Source organism: Ovis canadensis, chromosome 8 (genome assembly GCF_042477335.2).
Source record: "Ovis canadensis isolate MfBH-ARS-UI-01 breed Bighorn chromosome 8, ARS-UI_OviCan_v2, whole genome shotgun sequence".
NCBI lineage: Eukaryota > Metazoa > Chordata > Mammalia > Artiodactyla > Bovidae > Ovis > Ovis canadensis.
In genome coordinates this window covers 39,263,343-39,282,574 of record NC_091252.1, presented here as the reverse complement: position 1 = coordinate 39,282,574, position 19,232 = coordinate 39,263,343, and the positions used below count along the sequence as shown (strand labels likewise).

The 19,232-nt window shown below is 43.6% G+C and overlaps 1 protein-coding gene across 2 annotated transcripts in view; it reads left to right on the top strand.

The window, feature by feature from the left end:
- The window catches only part of ARMC2 (armadillo repeat containing 2), a 224,699-nt gene that overhangs the window by 182,301 nt on the left and 23,166 nt on the right, over nt 1–19,232 (top strand). For both annotated transcript variants that reach the window (XM_069598145.1, XM_069598146.1), the window contains one exon: nt 12,905–13,220. In XM_069598145.1, the coding sequence (XP_069454246.1) occupies nt 12,905–13,220 (316 nt within the window). The remainder of the gene's footprint in view (nt 1–12,904; nt 13,221–19,232) is intronic.

Genomic DNA, 19,232 nt, shown 5'->3' with positions numbered 1-19,232 from the left:
AAGAGGCTTTTTAGTTCCTCTTCACTTTCTGCCATAAGGGTTGTGTCATCTGCATATCTGAGATTATTGATATTTCTCCTGGCAATCTTGATTCCAGCTTGTGCTTCTTCCAACCCAGCATTTCTCATGATGTACTCTGCATAGAAGTTAAATAAGCAGGGTGACAGTGTACAACCTTGACGTACTCCTTTTCCTATTTGGAACCAGTCTGTTGTTCCATGTCCAGTTCTAACTGTTGCTTCCTGACCTGCATATACATTTCTCAAGAGGCAGGTCAGGTGGTCTGGTGTTCCCATCTCTTTCAGAGTTTTCCACAGTTTATTGTGATCCACACAGTCAAAGGCTTTGGCATAGTCAATAAAGCAGAAATAGATGTTTTTCTGGAACTGTCTTCCTTTTTCGATGATCCAGCGGATGTTGGCAATTTGATCTCTGGTTCCTTTGCCTTTTCTAAAACCAGCTTGAACATCTGGGATTATCTATAAAGCAAAATTGGTATTTATTTATTTATTTATTTATTTATTTTTTTAGGCTTAAAATGTATTTTAATAAGTTCATGTTGCATTATTTCATTTCTCAGAAAAACTTCAAAGGTATTAGGGACAAATCAAACATGGTACACCAATAAAAAATGCACAGCATAACTACCTAAGATAGGCAAAGCTAAGAGGTACCGTCTGACATTCAGCATACAGCAACCCTGTTCTCAAGATTGTACTAGGCCTATCAAAGCTGTGAATGGCAACATCACAGACACAAAAGGGCCATTTCTGGGTTGTCCTTACCCAAGAAAAAGATGGAGGCAAGTTTAACACAAGATTTTTTAAAGATATACTAAATGAAAATCTCTAAGAGAAAATGTCTTCCTTGGGACATGAAAGGGTAATATATGGGACATAACAGAACCGTATGTATGTTGTCTGTGACCTCTGTGGACATGTGCCTGAATTCCCACCTGGGAGTGATTGGAACAGTGGGGCCAAGGTCATTGGGGGATGTTTCGTTTTTGTGGTATATGTGGCAGGATCTCTGGGGTGAGACAGTGCACTAAGTTGTGTCCAACTCTTGTGACCCCATGGACTGTAGCCTGCCAGGCTCCTCTGTCTACAGGATTCTCCAGGCAAGAATACTGGAGTGGGTTGCCATTTCCTTCTCCACAAAATTGGTATTTAAAGGCCATATTTTTCTCTATTGATTTACGTTATAATTTTGTATTCCTATTAAAATTATTTTGGTCCAAAGATGAATAAAGAGCATCTTGCAAAGGAAGTATAGGAACATGTTGTTTTTAGAACTACCAAGGAAATGTGCAATTTATCTCCTTTAATCACCAAAGTTATTACCTTTTTAAACTTTAAAAAAAAATTTTACTTATTTACTTTAGACCAGGCAGGGTCTTCATTGCTGCTCACATTTGATGCTTCTTTTGCCGGGCAGGGGCACTCTCTAGACGCAACACATGGGCTTCCCATTGCGGTGGCTTCTCTTATTGCAGAGTGTGGGCTCTAGGACACACAGGCTTCAATAGTTGCAGCATGTGGCCTCAGCAGTTGCAGCTTCCAGGCTCTAGCACAGGCTCAGTAGTTGCAGCATGGGGCCTCAGCAGGCACAGCTTCCCGGCTCTAGCACAGGCTCAGTAGCTGCAGCATGTGGCCTCAGCAGTCGCAGCTTCCAGGCTCTAGCACAGGCTCAGTTGTTGTGGCACACCCATGGCATGTGGGATCTTCCCAGATCAGGGATGGAACCTGTGTCCCCTGCATTGGCAGGCAGATTCTTTACCACTGAACTACCAGGGAAGCCCTCACCAAAATTATTTTAGTCATTGTGGTAAAAATCATATTCAAATATATTACATATTTCCTTGCTCTCTTAGAAGATATTAAAAATAATTTCCTCTTATCGATGACAAAGGTCAGTATTACAAGCAGTAATTATTACTCTAGAGGTTATTTGTTCTACATTGGGAGCATGAGTCTATTGATAAACTTCTCTAAATGTCTGTGTCATCTTTGTGTAGATTTCTCTCTCCCTTTCCATTGTTATTATTGCTTTGGTAATCAGTACCTGTCTTTTGCAATTATTTGTAATTAGTAGGGGAACCTCATAACCAACCTTCTTAAAAGTAACACCTCAAGAGTCTAAACATTGACTTTGAATAGGTTCTGAGTGAGAAGAGCCTGAGGGACTTTTGATGAAATTTCTCTCAGCTGTTCTCATCTTCAAAAGCCAATTCATATTCAAGGTGTGGCTCTTGTGTCCCTTTCTCTATGAAGCCTTCTAAGACCAGCCAATTTTTTCCTCATCAGTGCATCATTTAATTTTTATTTTTTAAAAAGGTTTGTAGCAGCTCTATTTGTAATAGGCAAAACCTAGAAAGAATCAAATGTCCTTTTCTGGATAAATGGCTAAGCAAACTGTGGAATATCTATGCCATGGAATACTATTCAGCATTAAAAAAGGACTGAACCATTTATATATACTATATCCTGGATATATCTCCAACTATACTGAGTGAAAAAAAGCCAGTCCCCAAATGTTACATACTACATGCATGATTTTAAACCCTTTAATGTAGGTAGTCACCCAGTTAGTACAGTCAGAGCTGAGGACCCAAGCAGTATGTTTCTGATCTTAACTATTTCACTATTATTAAGAAAAATCATCCAAAACTTAGAGCTAGAGTGCAGGGTAGGAGCCCGTATATTCTGACAAAGTCGTACTGGGGCACTGTTTAACCAACAGGGCTTAATTCCCAAGGAGAATATATCTTTGTTTAAACTTGCTGTTTACTATTTGATTAGAACCCAGACACCATAAAGTTACACATTAATTTGTACATTTTTTCCTCTGGTAGACAAGATAACCTCAAAGTTATGGTTTGTTACCTTGAGGCCATTAGCCAGGTATGATTCTAACCTAGTAGTCTTACTGTAACATTCTTTTTAATGCTTGTAAACACCCAATTCTTGTTTTTGGAGCCCACTTTACCATTGTATTGGCTTCCCTCATTAATGAGATAAGTAATTCTTTTAATGTGTTCATTTTATATTTCTGTGAGAGCCAAGTTAACATTTTATAAATTATGCTTTGACTTTATATTGTCTTTTACTTATGCAAAAGAAGGAAATACTACATTTTGAATCATCTTTGATATTTTCTAGTAAGGAAAAATAAATATATTTTACATTTTCCTCAAAACCAGAATGCTTTAGAAGAGCAGGGAAATTGTTCAGGCTACAAGGAAATAGTTATGTGTCCCAACCACTTCCTAAAATCGTTAACCAAAGGCTTTTAGAGATCTTTGTAAATATTTCTTTTGTGATTCTCTAAATGGTTATCATTTGTGTAGCTGCCTTATGCACTATTGGAATTCCCTAAGGACACAGGCTTTGTCTTTATAAACCTGAGATGATTCTTGCCGTAGCGGACTCGATAAGTGCTGAAAGAATGAATTTTGCGTATGTGAAATGCTTTGGAATCTGTAAAGTATTATACAATATATATTTTGTCTAGTCCTCTAGTACTTCTTCCTTAAATATTTACTTTCCTCTTCCTACTTTGGAGGAGGAAATAATAGTTTTCCCCACATTTTTCTTGTTGATGGGCTGCCATACACAGCAGCAAAACAGAAATGCTGGATCTTAAATTACTTCAGACCAGCACAGCATCTTAGGTTCCTGTTCCCTTTGGCCCAGGTGACTAGTTGGATAAGATTTGTTTTTCCTCTTTCCCGAGAGATAGAAGTGATTTCCAGAAACAGAAACCGCACACCACATCCTGATGTAAGTGTATTAATCTTCGGTGGCTCAGATTTTGCTCCACCTGAGGTTTACTTGGACATTGAGACTTTTGAACTGATCTTTGAAATGTACCCCAGTCCTCCAGCAACTTTTAAACTGGAATTATTACTTCCTAGAACTATTTTTGTTTCAGTTCTAGGAAATGTTTCTCCAGGGCTAACTTGGATTATAGACACATGCACACTTTGGACCTGTTATAGTCTCTTAGTGTTCAGAGCTGTCACCCAGGGACTCAGTAATCAGTCTGTAGCCCTTATCTTTGTCCTGAGAGGTTAGCATTGCCTTTGTCTTAAAAGTTTGAAGGCTACATTGATAATTGGCAGAGATTTCATTTCTCTGAGACTTATTTTTAAATTTAATCATGTTATGACTCACTGTATTTTTGGAGAACATAGAAACAAAAATCTCAAAAAAAAAAAAAAAGAAAGAAAGAAAACCCCTCTCTAGTGATAAATGAACTGTCACCTGCACACACCTCTTTGAGTGTTTTTTGACCACCCAGGTGAGGAGCTTAGCAGGAAACTCTGGCCAGCTGCTTCCCCCGTCCACCAGGGGGAGATCCTGCTTGGAACCAGGTAGCACCAAAGCTGATGGCTGCTGGGAAAAGTGGAATCTTTCCTCCCCCATCTGGTAGTGTATTCCATTAAAGGGAAAAAAAGAAAAAGTGAGAAAATGTGAAAAGTAAAAAATCTTTTCCTGTTTTTTTTTTTCACACCTTATTCATATTCATCTCTTTTCAAGGAAAAGTCTGACTTCAGCATATGAAAATTGGTCTTTTTGGAGTGTCCTTAATCTGTCTCAGTTATTAGGTCAGTTGATAATGAAAGGTGGTGGGGAGAGCATTTTCACCTTTATTTTCTACCCGTCTGTGTTGTGAGAATTATTTAAAAGAAACATGGATTCTTAGTTTTTTAACATGATATAAAAACAGTAGGTATTAAAGTGGTGAGATATCAAATTCTTTCTTGATTTGAATCATTGTCTCCTAAACTTGGGGAGTTTTAAAAATACAGGTTCTCAGGCCTCACCTGGGAGAGCCTGATTCAGGTCTGGGACAGGGCCCGAGAACCTATTTTTAATAGACACCTCAGGTGAAGACCAGGTGTGGGAACCTGTGGTGTAAATTATTAAGATGGCCCGTTAAAACAAATTGTTTTCCCCAATATTGACAGCAAAGGGTTTTCTACAAATCCTCAGGAGATTTTAAAGTGATTAATCAAAGCAGCCACGCAGGGTCAATCTTCTTCAGGCATGTGGCTGAAAGTGAATTTCCCTTACAAAGTAGGAACCAAATCAGCAAGACAGACCAGATGTTGGTGTAGGTTTCCCCAGTAAGTGGTGATAACCGCCTGCCTTGTGCCTTTTGCTGAGGCAGTCAAGGAGCACTTTCGTAGCCAGAGAAAATGAGATGGGCCGTTCGACCCTTCCAGGGACTTTCTCTGCCAGGCTTGTGTCAAAACAGATGACACTGAGACCAAGCCATTGCACGAATGGGCTTCCAACACTGGTCACACTGGGCTACTCAGGAAAAGTGAGCCCTGGGGACCCTTGAACTGGCAGCAGAAGGGAGGATTCCTTATCCTCAGTTAGCTAGACAAGCCACAAGTTGTTCTTGATTCATTTGCTAATGAAGCAACCACAGAATTTTATTTCTGCTTTGAGAAATTTCAGTATATCTCCATATCTAACCTTTGTTAAGTTTGCAACAAAGCTGAGGACAGTTTGTTCATTTTAAATAACGCTTGGTTGGGTTCACAACAACTCTGTCCACCCATAGCCCTCCAGTGACGCGAGCTTGTCAGAATATGATGGCTGTGGTACAAGCCAAGGGTTTCATCAGCAGTCTCAGAGAAAAGGAATCTACTCCTCCCAGCTCTCACAAAGGACTTCCTCAGGGAGAACAAGGGGAACTTCTTTGGCTTATGTCTGTCTATGAGGTTGATTGGTCCAGGATCCATGGTCTAACTGGCAACTCCCAGTTCCCACACACACAAAAACTGAGACCAAAACACAGCACTGCAGTCAGCCGGGGTGCGGTTTGTAAGTTAGACTAGAGCACAAAGAAATGTATCTGTTTAAAATGCTGACCGAAATTCAGTTAAATGACAAATCTCATTTAAGAACTATGCACATATTGTATGCTTTATGGTGTAAACTGCATTTGGTACAACCAAATGTGCAAGCAGATGGGCCCAGTGTGGAAGGCGTGAGCGGGGTCTGTGGCAGCCTTGCAAAGCAGACCCGCCTCAGGGGTGCCTCTGACATCAGCGTCGCCACATTTAGCAGCTCACCAAAATATGTTTGGGTTTGTTTTTTTGGGAGAACACAAAAGGATTTTCCCCCATTTCCTCTATAAATATCTACTGGGCAGGAGATCAGGTAAAATCCCTCAAATAAGACTTGTAAGTCTGGCAATGTTTTACAAAGGTCATAGTCCAAAAAAAAAAAAAAAATCTTTATCTACATTCCCATCACTCCTGTCCATTAAACAGCTATCTGTCTAACCCTCCCTACTTTTAGATACATTCAGTTCCTTGTGTTTCTTTTGGAAACAGAACTTCCCGATGCAGGGCAATCGTCAGCCTCAGAGAACACTGTCTGGGAATCCCCTAGCATGTCCGTGCTTGTACTGCTTGTTAAGCTGAGTCTCTCTTGTCCAGGGCAAGTGGCTGTCTTCAGGCATGTGAACGCTGTCTGATTCAGAGTGCTCAGGCATCCTGGTGTTGAAAACAGACTCGGAATGTCTGGAGAGCGTAGGGCTGAAAGCAAAAAATATTGGCCCCCTTGGAGCTGTTCTTCTCCAGTGCAACCACAGCAGAGCGGCAGGCCAGAGGATAGCGCGACCTTTCTTCCCCTCCCACCTCCATCCTCTTTGGGGCTGCAGAGGATTGGCGAGGGAGGCGCCTCCACCCCTTCCCCGGCGCCTTTATATGGTGACTTGGCTCCCCACTCGCCCTCCGCCTCCAGCCTGGCAGGAGCGCCCTGTGGCTGTCTTCCCAGCCTCTCGGCAGCCACATTCCCAGTGGGTGCTGTGAGCGTTTGGCTGAGCTCGCTCCTTTTTTCGGCCTTGGCCTTGGTCTGCACCCCTGACCGGGCGGGCGGCACAAAAAGCCCTTAGCTTGTTCATTCTTTCCAGCTCCTGCTGCTTTGCCCTTGTGGAGCTGGCTCTTCCCGCCCACCTCCTCCGACTCAGCACAGAACCCAAATGCCTGATTTATGTCTGTTGACTTAAAAAAAAAGAACAGAGCCCAGTGAAATTCTAGCATCGCCCTGGTGCTTTTGAGTGATAGCTGCATTCAGAAGCATACAGTAGGCGCTCAGTAAAGGGATGTTGGTGGGATGGATAGTGGATGTAATAAGCATCAAGTATAATCTCTTCTGATTTTTAAATGATTTTCTACTTCGATTCTGGTTTTGCGCCTCCAGCATCTCCCAATTCTTCTGATTTGTATGGCTCAGCACTTGGGCAAACTGTTGACCCACTTTCAGTAGCCTGGGGTTAATTAGCATTTCTGCAGCACTGCAGTCTGTCTTCCCAGTGGTAAAATTTATCTGTTCTTCAAGCCACCTGTAAGCTCGAATAACACTGGAGTTTTGTCTGAGGGTGGAAAGTTGGGTAAATGTTGCAAATTGCAAATCCTGATTGAGCTCTCAGATCCAGATTGCGTGAGAAGTTTCTAACCAAAATTTAAAGAGGGCATCTTGATGAGTTTAATTTTCTGGTTAAAGGAGGGTTTCAATTTTGAGCACATTTACAACCCCTTCAATTTCAACCCATTTTTGAAAATCTTTCTAAAATGTTTTCCTTGACTTAGGAGAAGTATTCTCTGAAGTAAGTGATGGAGCCTGTTGAATATAGTTGATTCTTTCTGTGACACCTTGATATGGTTCCTTCCCCATGGTCAACATTATGCACATGGGTTATTTTAAGGTTCTGTGGGTAGGAAGGGTGTGGAGTCAGGGAGCAGTGGACAGTGGGTGGGGAGTAAAGTGAGGTAATGGCAGAAGTGGTCACGTGGGGCTGGATGGTAATTAGATGCTGGCTTTGGCGTTTTATAGGCAGTGGGTGATTTTGAACAAGGGGGTGATGTAAGAGCTGTGCTTCTAGAAGTGGTGTTAACCTTGGTCACAGAGGGAGGAGCCCGTCAAGGATCTCTGACAAGAGTCTACAGACTGGGTTAGCCAGAGTGGGTGTGGGAAGTGGGAGTCGGGAGATTCTGAGATGACAGAGTGGAGGGAACTCGGAGACTGAATGAGAGAGGGAAGAATAGAGGTTGCCGCTGGGGCTGAGCCTGGGGAAGACGAGGGTCATGGGAATGAGGAGGAGGGTTGAAGTGGTTTGGGAATCCATCTGTGAGTACAGAAGTGATTGTCTGAGTCCTGCTTCTTCTCTTTACCAGTGTGGCACTCTGGGGCCAGGGAGCCTCTTCAAGCCTTCAGTTTCTACATTTCTGAGTAGGGAGAAATCTCCTTCATTGACTTTAGGCCAGTGTTTCTCACATGGAAAGTAACAGTCCACACAGAGGCTGTTGCTGGAACTTGACAGAGACCACTCTGTTCAGCAGTGTCCTGCTCCTTGTTTTGTTCCAGTTAAAGTAATTTGATTTACAGGCGTGTGGAGCCCATTCAGATTGAGTAACATGTTTGCTCATGAGGGCGCAGTTTATGCTAAACCAAAGAGAACATTCAGCTTTCTACCGGCTATACCTGGGACGCACAGTTGAGGTCAGGCTTCGTCTAGTGCGTGAACCGGTCTGAGTTCTGGTTGGTCAGAGTTGTTGCTGGGCTGATTCCTTTTTAAGCAAAATTAGAAAGTCGATGTGAACTGGTTATACTAGATTGCCTTCTTAAAAAAAAAAAAAAAAAGATTCTCCTGATTCACTTCATTTTGCTGTTTCAAAACTACACAGTTGTGGTCTGAACAACTTTGTGTTCAGTTTAACAAAAAGGCTGTAACAGTGCTGATTTATAGGTGGTTCTCAGATATTGTCTTAGAATAAAGGAGAGGCTCTGTACCTCAACGGAGAATGGCACAATGATGAAATTGTTTTTTGCGAGTTATTTCTCTGCAAATTGATGATCTCAGCCTTTGTGTAATTTTTCAAATCTTTATAGGATTTTAATTAAGTGATATTTAATAGACCTATGGAACAATAAAAAACCTCACGGTAACACCGTTCAGGGGCCGAGTACCTCAAGAGCACAGACCACCCACGGGGGGCAAAGGGGCCCTCTTCCTCAGCCCCCTCATTCAGGATTCCTGATGAGTCCAGACAAGCACTGGCAGGGGAGTAACGAAACACCACCTCTGCCAGCTGCCTGTGAGCCTGCTCCTCTTCTGGCCTATTCCATTCTCTCTCGAGATTCATGGAGAACATATTTGAGAAGGATTGAGGGGAGAAAAAGAAGACGATGCTTTAGACAGCCCTGAGAAAGAGGACAGAAGTAGCAAGCATAGCAGTTGCTGGAAGTTTGGTGGTGCACACAGTGCAATCTGCCAGCCCATTTGTTGATTCTGCATGCCATCCTTCAGTTGGCACCACTGCTGCCAGGAACCACCCCCTCCTTTTTCCATCTGAAGGCAGGGAGAGAGGCACTGCGGCAGCGTTAACTCTTCCTGCCCTAAAGCCTAGAGTTTCTTATCCCCGTATCAGGCTTAATAACCTGTGCCATATTAGGACCCTCGGAGATATTTGAATCAAAGAATTTTAAAAGTGGCAGGGGCCTGAGGAAGGTTTTCAAGCAGGAAAAGCAGCACCCAGTCTTCCCAGGTGGGACCAAATGTGATGGTGGGTAGAAGTTTGAATTTTGAAGAATGAGGACCTAGAGGGAAACCTGCTTTTACCTGCAGCCAGAGATCTGGTCAGCAAATCAGCAGTGATAGTTGGAGGTGGTACAGGGCCAGAGGAGTCTTCTGAGCTAGACCAACCAGAAAAACAAACATTGGAGGTAGAGGTGAAGTGGCAGAGCTAGCCAGAGGGAAAGGGGTGGAACAAATAGTCTAGCATCCTTCAGAAGACAAATCTTAGGAGGTAAATTAATTCTCTTGATGATTTAGCCAACAGAATGCAGCTGTTTATTGTGTGCTTTAAGAAGTCATTTAAAAACACTGATCATGTCTTTCCTGTCTTGCTTAATGTGCTTTTGTGGAAATAAGAGCAAGTCCAGGGAACACCGGGAAGTCTAGAAATGTTGGCCATAACTACTGCCTAGGGCATGAGGGAGGTGGCTATCCGGATTGTGGGAACATTTTGTTCCAATTAAGGAACTGCAAATTGTCACTTCAGAGAATTAGTTAATTTGTATACCTAGGTGCTTGGAACAGTGATTGGTGCATCATAAACACAGAGCATTAGTTGCTGCTACTACTATTAGTAATAATAGTAATTATTACCATTTTCAGAGGTAGGGCTAGTGCAGAGTCTTTAATCAGAAATTGTGTATCAGACTTTATGGGAAAAGCTCTTGCTCCTCAGTTTAGAAAACACAGTGGAATTTTCCTTCAAGGAGCCTAGTTCTCAGAAACAGCCTCTGTCTTGGTTGGAAAATGGTCTGCTTTGCTGTTGGGTGTGACAAGGGAGGGAGAGAGTACTCTTTTCCAGAGCCCAGGGAAAGGCCTGCCCCACAGGGGATTACATGAAGTAACCACTGGTTTCACGTGAAGGGGAACTGGAGTTTTATAACACAACTTTGTGAGCTTGGTTTAGATTTAAGACCTACCTGCTTCAGCTTCTTTAGGGAACTGTCTGGTGATCAGACACAAACAAGGTGACCCCAGACCCGGAAAGGGACTGCCCCAGGTGTTCTTTCTCAAGACATGCGCCTTTTCCCAGTGTCAACTCACCTATCCCCCACACCACATATCTGCTTTTATTAATTTATCAAGGTTGAACTCAAAACCATGGTCATAACTTTGCTAACCTCTCCCGCTGCCACCCCCTGTTCACTGAGTGTCCTCTTATCTAGACTCCTCTAAGACCTCTGGGTCTTTCCCACATAGGTTAACACTACTAGTATTTTGCTGATAGTAAAGGATTCCGAACAGTGCCTGAATCATCGCTCACTACAGTCTGTGCTTTATCTGTTTGGTCTCATTTAGTTTTGCGTCACAGTATTTCCCCCATTTTACAGATGAGTTAATCTGTAAGGCCAAGTGAAGTGGGACCCAGGCTGCCTGGCTCTCTAGCTGGGAACCATAATCCCCTTGGGTGTCTAGTTTCTTCCTTAGCCCTTTCAGTCTTTGCAGTTTCTCCACTTATTGTTAGCCTTGTCTTCTCAAGTAGATGGTGAACTCTTCAGAGCTCCTTGCCTCATCCCTGTTTGTATATGTGTGCATTCCCCTAGAGCCCAGCATTCAAAATGTACCCAAGGACTAGCATTCCAGTTGTGGTGGGGGCAGGAGTGAGTCCCCTGCCTGGTCTACCTGCGTGATGGGTTGCACACTGCCCAGCTGAGGTTTTCCGGGGTGTGAACACTCTCCTGGGCCAGCGCACATCGTGTTAGACTCTGTCCTTTCTTAGTGTTGGCAAATGGCTCACAGCTGCACAAGCAGCAGCCTGGCTGCTTCTCCACCAGGGCCAGAGAAAACGTTTTCAAGAACAAGCAGGAACAAGCTGGTATTGGCAGAGCAGACGCAGGCAAGCCCCAGCGTCTTGCCCTTTGTCCTGGATCCTCCACTCTCCAGGCCACACGCAGTGCTGGGGCTGCTCCCATCCCCCAGGTCCCACCTGGAGAAAAACTGGCCCAGCCCTTTGCCCTCTGTCCCAATTCCTTAAGGCTGCTGCTAACTACAGATCTGATAAGGTAGGGTTTGTGGAATTCCTCCTTATATTTGTATTTGCATTTGAAAGGAGATAATTCCTTTACTGCTCAAAAAGCAGGCAAGGCAAAGGAGGTGAATAACAAGCCACTTGGGAGGCACTTGTGTACCGAAGACTCCAGGTCTGGGTAATCTGGGGTTCAAATCCTAACTCCACCCCTCACTGGCTGTGAAAAGGGCGGCTTCTCCAAGCCTGTTTCTGGTCTGTAAACAGCACCCACACAATGAGTATCAGCACCCTGGCTAGTTGTAGCCCCTCTGTAAGTGTTCCTTTAACAACAGAACTGGTCTGTCTGGCCACTGTTGTCCAATTAAGAGCACAGTTGTTTCTGTTTCTTGTTCAGTCATAAACTGTCCTCAGCTGAGATTTTAAAGAAACGTTTATTTGTTATTAAATATAGCTTATATACTGGAGAAGGAAATGACAGCCCACTCCAGTCTTCTTGCCTGTGAAATCCCATGAACAGAGGAGCCTTGCACAGTTCGGTTCATTTGGGTCGCAAAGAGTCCTATGCAACTTAGCGACTAAACAACAACGGCTTATATACAGAAAAGTGCTCAAAACACATATGTACCATTTAGCAAACAGTTATAAAAGCATCAGCCATGTAACCACTACTCTGCTCAAGAAAAACAAACGCTGCTTTAAAGTGGTAAATACTCTGTAATGGTGGTTTTCATCTGCGGGCAATTTTGCCCCCACGGGACCCTGAAACATTTTTGGTTGTGGTATGTGAGGAAGTGCTTCTGGTATCTAGTAAGAGAGGTCAGGGGTGCCACTAAACATAAACAGTCCCCCATAACAAGGAATTAGCAGTGCCCTGGCTGAGAAAGTCTGATGTAACACAAACTGTCCGCCCTATGGGACAGACACCCCATTTTGAGAAGGAGGTGAACTTTTAGGAAAAGATTTGGGTGCTCAAGAAACCTGTTTGTGTCAAGACTTAGATTTATATAACACATTGTTAGTAATGTCATCTCACTCAACTAATTGTTTTCTGAAGGGAAAAAAAAGCCAGCCTGAATTTCAGATGAAGGATCTGAAGTTAATAGACCTTGCTAACAGCATCAATCAGTTTCCATTCTTCATTGCTGCCAAATGCTTTTAATCTCCTCTGTCACTTTGCACCAATCCTGGGAATCAAATACTGTACAAGTGAGCAGAAACCAGACGTGTTCTATCTTACTATTAATTAATTCATGAATTGATTAAATACTGTCCTCTTCCCAACAGCTTGTCCCAGCCCCTTTGCTCTCATAACTCTTTGTCTTTAATTTATTGCAGGATTTAGTTGTTCGCATTGTTTTTATTCTTGGCAACCTGACAGCGAAAAATAACCAGGCTCGTGAGCAGTTTTCCAAGGAGAAAGGGAGCATCCCCACTCTGCTGTCTTTATTCCACACATTCTACAAACTGGATCTGCATTCTGGGAAGCACTGTGGGGAAGGAGACGAGCGTCCCAAGGCACCGAGGCCGGCCCAGGCAGAGGACGTGCTCATCAAACTGACCCGTGTGCTCGCCAACCTGGCCATCCACCCAGGCGTGGGCCCAGCCATCGCCGCCCACTCGCACATCGTCGGCCTTCTCCTTGCCACACTGGGTAAGAAACGCGGCCTCAGATGGACTGGGGTTCTGTGAGGGTTTTAGCAGTACAACCTGCTTGCTTTAATGAGCCTTCTCAGTTGTGACAGGAAATTCATTTGTCTTCTGTTCAGAACTGCCTCAAAAGTAATCCAGCTTTTTAAAAAAAGAAAAAAAATAGTAATACATCCTCCTGAAATCATAAGTCGACTCTTATGTCCAACTCTTGTGTCCGCATGGACTGTAGCCAGTTAGGCTCCTCTGTCCATGGCTTTTCCCAGGTAAGAATACTGCAGTGGGTTGCCATTTCCTTCTCCAGGGGATCTTCCCTACCCAAGGATCGAACCCAGGCCTCCTGCATTGCAGGCAGATTCTTTACCATCTGAGCTACCAGAAGTATTACTAAAACCCACTGAACTGTACACTTTAAAAGAGTGAATTTTATGGTATGTGAATTATATCACAAATTTTATTGAAAAAAAAAAAAGCTTGCCAATCAAATTATCAAAATTGGCCAACTAAGCACAGAGTTTAAAATTCCAGATTTTTCCTGGATTAGTCCACATAATTAAAGTTTATTTGTCTTTTATTTTTTCAGCTTTTTACATTATCCGCAATTATAGACTCCAGGTCCCATCTTTTCCGCTGTATTAGACAGTTGGAGCTGCCATAATAAAACACTGCAGGCTGGGTGGCTTAAACAACACAAGCATATTTCTCACAGCTCTGGAAGCTAGGATTGTAAGATCAGAGTGCCAGCTGATTCTGTTCTGGTGAGAGCCCTCTTCTTGACTGGCAGGTAGCTTCATTCCCCTGTGGCTTTTCCTCAGTGTGTGTAGGTACACATGAGAGAACGATCTTTCTCTTGTAACACCATCAATCCTATCTGATACAGACTCTACCCTTATGATCTCATTTAACTTGACCTCCTAAAAGTCCTGTCTCCAGAAATAATCACATTAGGGTTTAAGGCTTCAACATATAAATTTGGGGGAGGGGACACAATGCAGTTGATAATATCCTACCTCTGATCCCCCACCTCCCCAGATTCCTGATTTGCCCATGTGCAGAATACTTTCATTCCATCTCAACAACCCCAAAATTTGTTAATTAATTTCATCATCAACTCTGAAGTCTAAGGTCCCAGATCTTGTTTAAATATCGTCTAAATCAGCTATCATGAGTTGTGAGATATGAGACCTCCTAAGGAACAATTCCTCTCCTGCTTGAACCAGAGAAATCAGACAAGTTATAGGCAAAGCTGCATGGCAGGACCAGCACAAGATAGATGGTCCTATTCCAAAAGCAAGAAATAGGGAAAAAGGGAAGTGTGATGTGTCCCCACCAGGGCCCAAACCTAACGAAGTGAATTCCATAAGATCTTAAGGCTTGAGAGTAATCCTCTTTGGTTACATGCTATTCCCTCCAGACCCACTGGGGCAGTGGCCCTGCCTCCACAGCTCTGTCAGTTAGGCCACAGGGCTCTGCAGGGCAGTCTTGCCCTTAAGGCTTTGGGATGAAGACCAGTGTGACCTGCTGAAACTGAGGCAGTGGCTCTGGTGATCTCTGAATCACTGCTGGGGTCATTCTCTCCTCTACTTGCAAAATAGTGCATATTCCCAACTAAATAGCTCTACACTCTGCCCTGTCAAGTCCAAGGAGTCTGACAGCTTCCTTCACTTGGTCCTGTCTCTGCCCCCTTCAGTTCAGACTGGCAGTGCTTCTGCTCACATAATCTCTCAAACTCTGTACTGAGTGATAAGACAATCACACATGTGGTGTTCCCTCCAGTACATGCTTTCTTATTTCTTGCAATATGAGCAGGCTGAGAGGTTTCCAAGTCTTCAAGTTCTAGCTCCTGTTGCTTAAAAGTTTCATCTTCAATTCATCCCTTAAGTCACTCAGTTGTGTCTGAGTCTGCAACCCCATGGACTATACAGTCCATGGAATTCTCCAGGCCAGAATACTGGAGTGGGTAGCTTTTCCCTTCTCCAGGGTATCTTCCCAACCCAGGGACTGAACTCAGGTCTCTGGCATTGCAGGCAGATTCTTTCCCAACTGAGTCACAAGAGAAACCCAGGAATACTGGAGTGGATAGCCTATCCCTTCTCCAGGGGAATCTTCCCAATCCAGGGATCGAACCGGGGTCTCCTGCATTGCAGGTAGATTCTTTACCAACTGAGCTATCAGGGAAGCCCATCCCTCTCTTCTTACATGCTAATAAGTAGTCAGGAAGCGCCAAGCCTCTTCTTAAACACTCTGCTTGGAAATGTTAGCTAAACATCCAATATCATTGCTTGCAAGTTAGACCTTCCACAAAACACTAGAATACAATTCAGCCAAGTTCTTTACCACTTTATAACAAGGATCTCCTTTCTTGCAGCTCCTCCTTTCCATCTGAGACTTTGCCAGAGTGGCCTTTAATGTCCATTTCTCTAACAGCATTGTACTCATGACTATTTCTGTGTTCTTTAAGAAGATGGAAGCTTTCTCTTGTCTTTCACCCTTTACCAGAATCACCTTGTCAATGAAAAAGTAATCAGTGAATCTAAGAAAGAATTGGAAAATTTTATTCAAGCCAAATTTGAGGATTGTAACCCAGGAAGAACATCTCAGAAAGCTCTTGAGAACTTTTCCACTGGTTAGAAATCAAGGCACAGTTGTATAAGATTTTTTGAGACAGAGGGCTCTACATCAAATGATGTGTTATTGACAGTTTACGTTATCCAGGTCTAAGCATCATCCTGGTGTGCCATGTGACCCCTTACACAGTCAAGAAGGGCTATTATCTTTTAAGGAGGGACTTGTCCTGATGCTAGGAGAATGTTGCTCTTTATGGTTGAGCAGATATTGCTACTGAGGGAGAGGTTTGGCAGATACGCAGAGCACAGTGAGGAGAGAGAGGCCAGAAAAGAGTTAAGTTTAAATTTTTCGTATCTTGCCATAAAATATGAATTTTATTTCACAACCTTTAACATCCGTATTTCTAGCATGCCCCTCAGAACTCCTCTAGCCTCTACCCATTACTCAGTTCCAAAGCTGCCCATATTTTTAGGTATTTGTTACAGCAGCACCCTACTGCTAAGCACCCAAACCTGCCTTAATCTGCTTAGGATGCTGTAACAAAATAACACAGGCTGTGACTCAAACAACAGAAACTTACCTTCTTACTTCAGGGGACTGGAAGTCTGAGATCAGGGTGCCGGCGTAGTTCCCTTGAGGCCTTTCTTCCTGGCTCATAGATGGCTGCATTTTTCCTTTGTCTTCCTCTTCTAAAGCCACCAATTCTATCAGAAAATGACTCCACCCTTATGATCTCATCTAACCCTAATTATCTCCTAAAAGCTGCATGAGAGGTGGGGGCTTCAACATATGAATTTGGGAGGGACACAGTTCAGTCTGTAGCACCCCTGCTTTCCACTTTTTAGGCCTTGTCATTTCCCTTGGGCACCTCTGCCTACCAGTGTGCAAGGAAATTAACTGCCATCCAGAGATATCTACTTTGCCACTACTTACCAGACTCTGAGAGTTTATTGTGAAAGAAGCTTTAATGTCTGATGAAAATAATGTTTGGGGGTAACCTCTGAACTTTAGCCCTTTGTATAACCTCACCACATAGTCAGTGTCTGCTCAGATTGCCATAAGAAAATACCACAGATTGGGTAGCTTAAACAATAGAAATCTATTTCTCACAGTCCGTAGGCTGGACGTCCCAGTCAAGGTGCCAGAAGGTGAGAATCCTTTTTCTGGCTTGTAGATGGCCCCCTTCTCACTGTGTCCTCACATGATGGGCAGAGAGCTCTGGTGTCTCCTCCTCGTCTTATGAGAGCACTAGTCGTATCGGATGAGGGCCCCACCCTTACAACCTCACTTAACTTTTATACCTCACCAGCCCTATCACCAAATACAGTCACTTTGGGGGTTAGAGCTTCAACATATTAATTTGAAGGGGACACAAACACTCCATCCATCACAAGGTTTAAGAAAGTATAGGTTGGTATCTACTTTCAAGGAACAGGGTACATCATGGAGGAATATCAGGCATATATACACAAGCTTATGAAAAGTGCCCATAACAGAGTACACACAGAGCGTGAAGGCTGAGAGGACTGAGCCACAGAGCGTGGCTTTTGGTGTGTGGGGTTGTAATTGACCTTCCCTTCCCTTGTTACAGAGCTGCGTAGTTTTTTTGTTTTTTGTTTTCTATATTTGTTTTTTGAAATATAATTGAACTACAGCACTATGTTCCAGATTACAACACAGTGATTCTATATTTCTATGCATTACAAAATGATCGCCGTTGGAGCTACCCAGTTTAAGAAGCGTGTTAACATCTGTTCCCTCACGTGAGCAGCCACATGAGAGTGGGTTGTTATTTTAGGCCTTTCACAGAGTAGGAAACAGGCTCAGTGAGATGCAGTGACTTTTAAAAGTCACAAAGTTAGTAAGTGGCAGGGTTACTCACATGTTGCTGACCTTAAGGATTCTTAAATTCTTGTATTTTCGTTTGGCTGTGGGTCTTAGTTGCAGCACATGGAATCTTCATTGCACCATGTGGGATCTTTCGTTGCAGTGCATGGACTCTTTAGTTGTGGCGCGTGGGCTCAATAGTTGGGGCACATGGGCTTAGTTGCTCTGCAGCATATGGGCTTTTGAGTTCCCTGACCAAGAATCAAACCCATGCCCCTTGCATCGCAAGGTAGATTCTTAACTACTGGACCACCAGAGAATTCCCAAGATTCTTAAATTCTGACTGAGGTCTGTCCTTGTGACATATCGCTTCCATGTGATAACTCAAAATCTACACATTAGTCTAGAACTCTCTTCCAAGCTGCTGACTGCACATAATACTGTCTGTGCAAATCTGCATTGAGCTGCTCCAAAAATTGAGTTTCTCTAACAACTTCGGCTAAACTTGAAACTCCAGTACTTTGGCCACGTCATGCGAAGAGTTGACTCATTGGAAAAGACTCTGATGCTGGGAGGGATTGGGGGCAGGAGGAGAAGGGGATGACAGAGGATGAGATGGCTGGATGGCATCACTGACTTCGATGGACGTGAGTCTGAGTGAACTCCGGGAGTTGGTGACGGACAGAGAGGCCTGGTGTGCTGCGATTCATGGGGTCGCAAAGAGTCAGACACGACTGAGCGACTGAACTGAACAACTTCAAACCTTGCAGCACTTGAACTCTAGTATCTCCCTGTCTTCTTTCTGCATCTGGAGGATTAGTTCTTCACCCAGAAGTCAGGGATCCAACTGCCTCAGAATCAGCTATGGGGCTCATTAGGATTCCTTTTCTAGTTTCTGGGTCTTACCTTGCTTTGCCTGCAGGATGGGTTGAAATATGCATTTCAACTCCCCACCTGCCCCAGGTAATTCTTCTGCCCCTTAACTATTGAGACCCAGTGCTCAGAGAACCACCTTTAGCCTCTCTGGCTAGTGAGGAGCTGGCAGGAGCCTGAAACCCACCGGATGAGTTCTCATCTGTTGGCAGGCCAAATCGCTTCACCTGACTGTAGCTACCTGGGGAGAGCCTGAGGATCTGCCCTCAGATACCTGGACTGGGAGCACATCATTGTGGATAGTCAAGAAAGAAAGCTCTTCATGTTTCATTTTATTGCAGTTATTCATATGTGAAGTGAGAACATTCCTGGTCTTACATATATTTTATGAGCTTAGAAATTACATTTCTACCTATTAACTAAAAATATAATACAGTGGATAATTTCAGTTTGAATTCTAGGCAAGTAATGCTTTGGAGGCAGAGGAAAGAGGCAGAGAGCAGATTGGGCCGGAGCTCTTAGCTCTAGGGTTAAATAACCAAGGGGCCTTGGCTAGAGTCCTCAGGAGGCTGGGCCTGTCCCCTCTGTACCTCCATCATCAAGTCCCCTGGGAGGGTAGCTACTCTGCCTTTGTCACTGGGGGATTCCCACGTGAGGTCTCTCCAGTATACTTTCTTGAGGTTACTGGTACTTACGCATAACCTACTTTCTATTTTTTGCTCTAAAGTGACCAATGAAACTCAAATCT